The sequence below is a fragment of the Crocuta crocuta genome, unplaced genomic scaffold (assembly GCF_008692635.1).
Source record: "Crocuta crocuta isolate KB4526 unplaced genomic scaffold, BGI_CrCroc_1.0 scaffold197, whole genome shotgun sequence".
Taxonomy (NCBI): domain Eukaryota; kingdom Metazoa; phylum Chordata; class Mammalia; order Carnivora; family Hyaenidae; genus Crocuta; species Crocuta crocuta.
In genome coordinates, this window is record NW_027532002.1 from 11,250,847 (window position 1) to 11,261,620 (window position 10,774).

Genomic DNA, 10,774 nt, shown 5'->3' on the forward strand with positions numbered 1-10,774 from the left:
GCAAGTTAGTTTAGCAAGGTCACAGGGATACAAGATTGATGTACATAAATCAACAATTGTATTTTTATATACTAGCAATGGATAATCAGAAATTGTAAGTTAAAGAAATGGTAAATTTAACAATGTGTGCAAGACCTATACATTGGAAACTATAAACAAAACATTGCTGAAATTAAAAGCATACATACATATGTACATACATATATACATACATACAGGATATAGAAGGCTCAGTTCTCTTAACATGTCAGTTCTCCCCAAACTAATCTATAGAATCACTATAATCCCAGTCAGAATTTCAGGCTGGCATGGTGATAGTGAAATTTCTAAAGGACACTAACAAAACAGCTGTAAAAAAGAACAAAATTTGATGTTCTCCACAACTTGATGTCCAGGATTACTATTACTTTAAAGAAAACTGTAGTATTGGCATAGATCAGTGTCACAGGTTAGAGCCCAGAAAGAGACGAGGCCCAAACCCACGAACCAGAAAGAGTCAAAAACTATTTTAAAAGTAACAATTACAACTAAGGGTAAGTTAGTTAATACAGATTTAAATAGCCCCTACATATTTCAACAGACTCTGAAGCTATGGTCTATCTGATCTGGTATAGCAATTGGTATTTATAAGAAGCTCAAATTTGAAAGTAAATCATATCCTGGGGTGCCTGGATGGCTCAGTTGGTTAAGTGTCCAACTCTTGATCTTGGCTCAGGTCCTGACCTCATGGTTCATGAGTTCAAGCCTTGCATCAGGCTCTGTGCTGACAGCGTGGAGCTTGCTTGGGATTCTGTCTTTCCATTTCTCTGTCCCTTCCTTGCTTGCATTTTCTCTAATAAATAAATAAACTTAAAAAAAGAAAGTAAATCATATCCTATATTATTACTATTAAAATAAAGTTTTATCTAATACACTTTAGAAAGACTGTAATCAAAAATTACTAAAACAGAGTCACTCCTAGGAACTTTCACTACCAGTAGACTTCCACTAAATTACAGCCCATTTGAATGGTTTATTTCAACATTTGGTTATAGAAATAAAGGGGAGTAATGGGGTAGGGAGAAGGAGAGGAGTGAAGGAGGGGTTTAAGACAGAGGGAGGCTAGACCACAATACCAGTAATCTTGTCTGATGTGATCATTAACTTTTCCGGTAAATGCAGCTGGAAGTTCTCCAAGGCTCCTCATTAGAACATGAGGACAGCCACAGAGATATTGCACAGACTGTTCAAAGACTGTTTGGTTTACACTGAGAGCTATTACTCCGCTTCCATGTAGCAAAAAAATGAGGTTGCAGCAATTCTTCTTTGTATTTTTTATTTTTGTGATGAGTCTTCTTCTTATCAATGGGCAGAGACAGCTAATTTGGCAATGAGAAGAAAATCAGAGGGGATGTATGCCTCTCCATTCATGGGTGCCCTCTCCCTGAGATCTTCTCTAGCTAACTTTACCTGCTCTGCCAGAAGCGGAGTGAAGGAAAGATACCCACCATAGTGTAATTGCTTACAAGTTCCTGTATGAAAAGGAATCATTTGAAAGCGCCTGTGATGGTTTATTAGTTTTACAGGATTCTCTTTTTCCTGGTTTCTCTTTAGAGGGGAAAATAACATAAATTCAAAACCAATTCCAGTATGAAGTACAAATATTTGCTACAAAAATCTCTCATCTTTTTCTGCATATTAATATTCTTAAATGAGTTAAAAAGAAAAATACTTTTTAATGTTTTAGAACTCTCTAGTAATAAAAAGTACAAGAAAATTTTTCTTTCATATTCCTATAATTCTCCAAAAGTATTAAAGAAAGTATTTATATGTTTGAGTAATTTTTTTCCAGAAATACTAAATCCGAAATCAAATGCATTGACCATTTGGCTTTACAGAATAGGGATAAATTAACTGGTTCCTCAATTATTTATGTAGAGAGACTAAGAAAGAAGCTTAACTGCTACCAATTTTATATTTTAGGCTTTAATGTTTATGAAAGTATTTTTGAAATTTTAAATAATATCCATAAAGTCACAAAAGCAAATTTGAAATACTATCTGAAATGATTTCTGAATCTATTTCTCATTATGTAATTATAAGATGCCAATGTTTGATTTTCTTTGAAATTCTGTTAGATCTTCCCAAGTTGTGAAATACCCTCTTAACTTGTATTTATTGAAAAACCGCTCAATGCCATAAAGCTTTTATTTTCCTGTAGGTTAATTTCAGGTATGAAATTTGCAAATTCTTTTCCTTTTTGGAAATTTTGCTTTGTAAACGTTATAGAGTTAGAGAAGCCATAAGCCATTAACCCTTATTTTGCTAGAATAAAGGGTTGGGATTGGTATACTACAAAAATATTAAATACTACAATAAAATTCCAGTTGGGTAATATACACATGGATTACTTTCTACTTAGGAGCCAAATTTTTATATCATGTGATCTTAGAATGGTTAAGGTTCTGAATACAATGAGGATCTGCACCATTCACTTTTACAAATGGAAAATTTTGTAAAAGGTATGATTCTTCACAAGTTAGAAGAAAAACAGAGGGTGCCTGTGTGGCTCAAATATTTAGCCTCCCGATTTCGGCTCAGGTCATCATCTCATTGTGCGAGAGTCTGAGCCCCATACTGGGCTCCTCTGCTCTCAGCATGGAGCTTGTTCTGGATCCTCTGTACCCTTCTTTCTCCACCACTCCCATATGTGCTCACTCTCTCTCTCAAAAATAAAATGAACATTAACATTTTTTTTAAAAAAAGAAAGAAAAAAGAGACTGTGGTTAAAAAGTGATTATGGAAGAGGGTGAGAATAACATACTGGGGGTGCAAAAACCAAATGGGAAGACAAGATGACTGCATGAAGAAAAGGTCAGAGAGCACATGTGGCACAGGGTCCTGAGAGCAAGAATCATTTGAGGGAATGCTAAAGAATAGGAGGGCCGGGCTGTGAAGTAGTTAATACATCACACTTTAGTGATATTTATAAAAATTAATATAGGAAATAGTGTAAGTGAAACAAAACTGCACCCAAAATAGCTGTAAAAGTTTATTTATGGATGAGTTAAGGAGACAACTACAGAGTTCATTAGAGAAAAATACTCAAAATTTATCAGGGTTATCCATGAAAAGATAAGATTTTAAAAAGTACTATATCTAGGAAGTCAAGAACTGGAATAAAAAACAGGTACATGGTCTAATGTAAAAGAAGGAAATCAGTATTTTGCTGTTATTGAAATGGATCTTTTCCACAGGTCCTGTTACAATTTCCCTGAAACTTTAAATGTGTTAGGCTAAAACTAGGAGTCATTTTATCTTGTATTTAAAGTCTGCACAGGCAAGGCAAAGGTGGTCTAATTTTTGTGTGCAGGATTTCATTATGTGGTAAGAGTTATTATTTGCTAAGCCAAAGGCATATCAACCAAGTTCTAAATTAGTAATACCTAAGAAGACCTCTGAAAAAGACAATTTTAAAACTAACTTAGTAATCTTATAAATAAACCACTATACCTTAGCAAGTGATTTTACAATAGGATTCTCCATAATCCCCTTGAGGAAAATTAGGTCTATTTCTTCTGCTCCCGTAGATGAGGGCAGCTCTGTAAGGTTATCCAACACTTGCTGCATTGCTGCTAAGATAAAAGCAACAAACAAAACAAAACAAAACACCCTTAAATTACAAGGCATTATGAAACACAATTATAAAATAATAAAATGTAATATTTGATATATGTAAAATAATTTAAATAAAAAGACATTAACAATTAACACTCTTTTGAAAAGTTATGTTTTAATAAAATGAATTGTTAAATAGTATATAAGTTTCAAATTGAATTCCCATAAGTTATAGGACAGTTTTTATATGCAATTTGGGCTTTATCAGACTACCTTATACACACTTAACACTCTGCCTTTTCTTCATATTTTTTTAGTTTAAAACTCACTCAAGAAGAAATACAAAATTTTAATAGATCTATAAGAAAGTAAAGAGACTTAATTATTAATACAAACTTTCCATAAGTCCAGAACCAGATAGTTTCACTGGTAAATTCTGTCAGACTTTAATGAGAAATTTAAAACAATACTTCACAAACTTAAAAAAAAAAAAAAAAAACAGGAGGGAATACTTCCCAATTATTCTACGAGATCTTGATACTAAATCCACAAAAAAGTATCACAAGAAAATTATAGTCAATACCTATCCTTTATAAATATAGATGCACAAATCTTTAATGATATACTGGCAAATTGAATCTAGCCACATATGAAAAGGACTGTACACCATGACCAAGTACAACTTATCCCAGGAATACAAGGGTGGTTCATCAACAAATAAAAGTCAATCAGTGTAATACACTGTATTAACAGAACAAAAAACAAAACAAAAACAAACTACATGATATCTCAAGAGGCACAGAAAAAGCATTTGACAAAACCCAAACCCTTTTTGTGATAAAAATATTCAACAAACTAGGAACAGAAGGGAAATTTCCAAACTTCATGAAAGGTATCTATGAAGAATCTATAACTAACATGACACTTAAATGGTGAAAGAATGGATGCCTTCCTATAAGATCAGGAACAAGGGAAGAATGTCTACTCTTGCCACTTCTACTCAACATTATCATGGAGATTCTAGCTAAGGCAGTTAGGCAAGAAATAAAAGGCACCCACATTGAAAAGGAATCTATCCTTTTTTTTTTTTTGGCAAATATAAATGCAAAACTATTTTTGCAAATGATATGACCTTGTATATAGAAAATCCTAAGCAATACACACAGAAAAAATATTAGAATAAAAGAGTTCAGCAAGGTTTCAGGATACCAGATGAAAACACAAAAATCAAATATATTTTTATATACTAGCAATGAATAGTCTCAAATGACATTATGAAAACATTTTTACAAGAGCATCAAAAACAATAATTACAAATGAATGCAAGAAAGGAAGCGCAAGACTTATACACTGGAACTATAAAACATCATTGAAAGAATTAAAGAAGACTAAAATAAATAGAAAGATATCTTATTTCCATGGATTAGAAGTCTTAATATTGCTAAAATGGCAATGCCCCCAAACCAACCTACAGACTTAAAGCAATCCATTATCAAAATCTCTGCTGCCCCCTTCCATTTTATTGCAGAAATTGATACGCTGAATATTATAAAGTTGCCAAACATTCCCAAACTAATTTGTACATTTAATGAAGTTCTAATCAAAATGCAATAGACCATCCCACATGTTTTCAGGCCAGGTGTGGCTTGTTCTTCTCCTCCATAAGGAAATGGCCAAGGAGCTCCAGGAAACCTGGAGTGATGAGGCATAGAAGTAGGAAAAACCAATGCAGTTCTCCATAGGTTGGGGAGGCCATAGGGTCTGGCAGTAACTGGTTGTCCAGGGACAATGCTGTGCTGGTGAATGTCTACAGGAACCAGTAAATACACTGTTAATCTGGTTTTAGCAAAAAGCGAATCATGCGCTTTACGAGGAAATCTTGAAAGGGACCTCAAGTCCCTTTGGGACCCATGCCCCTACCCGATATTTCATTATTCAGGCTTTAGAATATCCAGTATGAACCCTAGCTCCTTGGGAATGATGATGCAAGGCTGCTACAACTGGAAACCCAGGGAAATCAGAATTGTTACAACGATCTATCCAGTATGAAAGTTCTGGATGTCAACAATGCCTCTGAGATCCCATTTCAAGCTGAGGCTGACATCCCCCTTCCTTTATGGGTGAGAACTTCTACCTTTTCCTGCTAGATCTTTGAATCACTAATACTCCTTTCACGGAGTACTAAAGGCTCTCACTGGTACCCGGTTCCTAGTGGATGGCTGAGATGGCCCACTATGGGATAGAGGTCTATACCCAGAGAGAGTACTTCCTCTATCATGAGACCTTGACCAAGCTGGCCACCATGGTCAAGGCACAAAGTGGGAGCTCTCAGCAACAAAAACAGCCAGCAGCTAGAGACCTAACTAAAGTCTCCCCAAATGCCATTGGGTAACAAGCCTCCCCTCCAGTTAGAAGAGTCAACATGCCACGCATCTCCTTGAATTAAAGAACTTTGAGGACAACGGAACACACTGGGGAGTACTCTATGACAGAGCTGAAGGACTCCCATTGAAGACAGCCAAACAGACTGCAGTGTGCTTGGTGGGCAGGTTCACACTGGCAGCCAAAGCCTCACTGAGCCCCAGGCTCCTAGAGCTCATATCTAGAGATCATTCCCCAGCTCTTTCTTATGGGCAGTTTCAGAACATCCACTCAGACTTTGTTTTTCCTTGGTAACGCTTTTCTCTGGAGTTGAATTCAGATATTATTTTTTAACATGCCTATCAAAACTTCCTTAAAAGTCCTCGCTTTTTTTTCTTGTTCCTTTTTTTACCCCCGTCTTGGTTCTGATTGTAGTTTATCTGCCATGTTCCAGGCTATTAATCCCAAAGGTGAGAGTTGGGATGAAGTGACTTGGTCTCTTCCATGTGTTCCTCTTTTTACGTGGCTGAATGAGAAATATCTGGGTTTTGGGCATCTCAGAGTTGATTGGTAGGGAAGCCAGACAGAAACTGGTGGGAACTGGTGAGGCCGTTGGTGTAATATGGAACAACTTACCCTGGTGTTCCAGTTAAACCAGGATGTGGAAACACTAACACAACTTCCCTGACATGCAAGGATCTGCTCTGACACTTTCATTCCATACTCTCATGAATAAAATGAATAATCCTCTGACCTGGCATAATCTTTTTCTCCCTCATGTACTGGCATACTATGGTATGGTACAAGGGAATGGTTTCCTCTAAATCAATTCAGTGCTCTGACTTTATAAATTAGTTATCTAATAACATGACCTATTCAAAAAATGCCATTGTTCTTTTCAAAAAAATTATTCTCAAAGTATATGAAAAAAATAAATGAGAAACTATGAGAAAATTATAACAAAGACTAATGAAAATTAACCCTAAAATATTAAAACATAAACTAAACTATCAAATCTAGTGTATGTTAAACCTTAATACATAAAAGAGGAAGCTCTCTATAGTGGGAACCTAGCAAAGTTGAATGGCAGCCAGTAAAGTAAAGTGTCCTCCTTCACTCAGAAATTCCAGGGAGAAAAAGAAAACCCCAAAACTCAAAAGGTAAGTTTCCTGCAAGTTCCACTCCTCCTCCATAAGCACTACAAGACGGACCCTTTATTCAGAAGTTATATTCAATGACATATATAAATGGAATTCTTATTTCAAAGAAAAATATATTTAATCCAGATCATTCCATTACAAAAATGAACAAATCAAGAATCACCAAACACTTTTGAAAAGCAGCATGAATATGACTCACCAAATTCAACAAACAGAAACATTAACTGCCAAAGAAACAGAATTACTGGGGTGGGGTGGGGGGGCGGCACAGGGAGAAAGAGTAAAAGAAAAAAAGATTAAATTATAATGTGTAGGAAGATCAAACTGAAAAATACTCCCCGTAAAAAATGTCCTCATTGAAAGAAAAACATAAAAAAAAAAAAAAACCTGCCATGGATCACAAAAGACCAAAATTTACAAGATGTTGGGAAATTCATTAATAGTAAGAAGGAATTAATAAAAGGGAAAGGAGAAATCCATTTAAAAAGCCCATAATCTGATCAATAAGCTGGCTCTTTCAAAAGACCTATAAAAATAGATAAATGATTGGCTAGCTGAAAAGACATAAGTAACATTAGGGATGCAATGAGAAAGTAACTGCAGGCAAAAAGATTTAAAAGGGAATGTAATAAACAACTTTATTTTAAAATCTAGTCAAGTAGAGATTTTTCTAGGAAAATGTCAACGACAGAAGTGTAGGAGAAAAAGATAAAAATAGAAATAGATTATAATAGAAGACATTGAAAAGGTTTTCAAAGATCTACCTTCTTAAAAAGACACAAGGCCAGGAGAGATTTAAGAATAAATTCTATCAAACCTTCAAGAAAGGCTACTTCACATTTTTAAAAGAAAGCATAGAAAAGATCGAAAGCATTCCAACTTCCATACAGATTTCAAAACTCAATAAAAAAGGAAATTATATATTAAACTCATGAGTATATAAGCAAATATCTTAACATATTAGCAAATTTAATCTAACAAGGTCGTAAAAAGTAACAATAGCCAAGTAGACTTTATCCTAGTAATGTAAAGATGACTTAACATTAAGAAATATATAATGTAATTTGTTGTCACAGTATAAGAAAACCCTATCATCTCAATGTTTTGTATAAAGCACATCAAATAAAATTAAAAACCCAGTCCTGATGGAAAATTCTTACCATAAGAATAGAAGAAAAAGTCATTTTATACTAGAATCTATATGAAATATCATAACCTTAATGGAGAAATGGTGAAAACTTTACCATTAAAGTCAAAGACAAGGCCAGAATGAATGCCCACTCAGGCCAGTACTTTTCAAACCTATATCGAAAGTTTTAACCAAGGTATTAAGACATGACATTTTAAAAAACTACAGATGATAACTATCTACTTGGAAAAGTCTCAAGGGACGAGCTAAAAAATCATTTAAGTTAGTTAAAGGAGTTTTGCTAAGTAACTAGACATAAGAGCAACAGAGAAAAAAAAGACTTTCCTAAATAATAGTAATAACCAATTAGAAAACTTCATTGCAGGGGAAAAAAAGAGATCCCATTCACAATAGCAACAAACTCTACAAATAAAAAAAAAATGCTAAAATAAAAATTTTTCACTCAGATAGGTATGAGGAAAAACTATAAAATATAATAAAGAACATTTAAATAAATGAAGAGACCATGTCCTGGGACAGTAAGATTCAGTACTATAAAAATGTCAATCCTCTCCAAATTATTCTTTTTAAAAAAAATCAATAAATCCTAATAGAAATCCTAACAGGATTTTTTAATAAAATTATCCTAAAATTTACTTCAAAGAGAAAATGGGTAAAAGTAGCCAATAATTTTTGAAAGAAGCACAAATATAAAGGAGGAACCTGTATTATCAAGTATAAAAACAGTATAAATTAAAATAGTGCAGTATGGACACGGAAACAGACAAATCTTGAAAGAGACGAGCTAACCAGGATTTAAATTATATATTGTTATTTATAAACAAAACATCTGCCTAATACTTGGAATTAGCAAAAATGTGGTGTAGCTGACAAACCAGTAACCTTAAAGCTACCAACCTTCCACAAATTATATAGTAAGCCATAAAGATAGAAGTGGTATCTTTCGGGGCGCCTGGGTGGCTCAGTTGGTTGGGTGTCCGACTTTGGCTCAGGTCAGATCTCATGGTTCATGGGTTCGAGCCCCGCATCGGGCTCTGTGCTGCCGGCTCAGAGCCTGAAGCCTGTTTCAGATTCTGTGTCTTCCTCTCTCTCTGCCCCTCCCCCACTCATGCTCTGTCTCTCTCTCAAAAATAAATAAACTATAAAAAAAATAATTAAAAAAAAGAAGTGGTATCTTTCAATGCTTAGTCTACTTAAAATGGCTTTTTCAGTAATCCTTCTATATATTTCTAACTTCCTAGAATATAATTCAATATGTAAGGCAAATATAAAAAAACTTTGCCCACCTATATTGTTTCAAAAACTCTTTAAAATTGTTTTATGTAAACACTTATACCTAGGTTTAGAACTATACCTAATTAAATGAGCTACTCCTAATAAATTAGAACTAGAGCTTTTTCAAAGGATTTTGTAATCACATTTGATGGTATATTCACTCTGATTCAACTCAGCGAACTAGATTTCCCATTAAAAATTTGACCAGTAAGGGGTGCTTGGGTCATGAGTTTGAGCTCCACATCGGGCTCTGCACTGACAGTGTTGGGCCTGCTTGGGATTCTCTCTCTCTGCCCCTCCCCCACTCAAACTTGTGTGCACACGGTCTCTCTGTCTCTCAAAATAAATAAGAGTTTAAAAAATATATGACAAGTAAATTAAGTTTCCATAAGATGTTAAAATTTATTTCTGTTGTTATATTTTATATATAAAATAACAATTACTTCAGCAGAACCATCCTGGATAATTTATAGAATTCCTGAAATGAAAAACAAAATCTCCTTCTATGTGCTTTTGGAAAGATTTAACCATAATTTTAAAGGAGATATTTAAAAAGTCATTTGGACTATTTCTCATGTAGTTGCAACAGAGCATCAAAATTCTTTCTAAAAATATATTTCTAAGACAAATTTCTATTGAAATTTGGACCAAGTCAGGTTTAAGATTAAATTGTAACACAAGTATTTCCACATAACTAATTTAACCATCATAGCACAGTTCATGCAAACCATTAATGTTAAGTAACAATTGTTTTCCATAAAATGATAATATGCTGTCAATATTTTAGCTCTCAAACTAATACCTTGAAATTCTAATTATAATTATACCAAAAAAAAAAAAAAAAGAACCTCTTTCAATGTGATCAGCTAATTTAATTAAAATTAGCTGAAAGCTTATAGGCTAGGCATGATGATACATGTTGAAGAGACTACAGACATACTATCTTTGTTCCTAAAACTCAAAATGAGTAGATCAAAATGTGTAAACATGTGTACAAAGCACATGAGTGATAAGAATACTATGAAGCATGGGGCGCCTGGGTGGCTTAGTCGGTTAAGCATCTGACTTTCACTTAGGTCATGATCTCGCGGTTCGTGGGTTCGGGCCCCGCGTCGGGCTCTATGCTGACTGCCAGCTCAGAGCCTGGAGCCTGTTTCAGTCTGTGACTCCCTCTCTCTCTGACCCTCCCCTGCTCACGCTGTCTCTCTCTCCTAGAAATAAACAAAAAAAT

General features: G+C 34.4%; 1 protein-coding gene and 1 pseudogene across 2 annotated transcripts in view; one reads left to right on the forward strand and one right to left on the reverse strand.

Moving 5' to 3' along the window:
• PALS2 (protein associated with LIN7 2, MAGUK p55 family member) overlaps positions 1-10,774 on the reverse strand; it is a 68,728-nt gene that overhangs the window by 50,378 nt on the left and 7,576 nt on the right. For both annotated transcript variants that reach the window (XM_077775350.1, XM_077775351.1), the window contains exon 2: positions 3,493-3,614. In XM_077775350.1, coding sequence (XP_077631476.1) covers positions 3,493-3,609 — 117 coding nt within the window. In that variant the 5' untranslated portion in view covers positions 3,610-3,614. The remainder of the gene's footprint in view (positions 1-3,492; positions 3,615-10,774) is intronic.
• LOC144240944 (protein C1orf43 homolog pseudogene) lies at positions 4,266-6,086 on the forward strand (annotated as a pseudogene).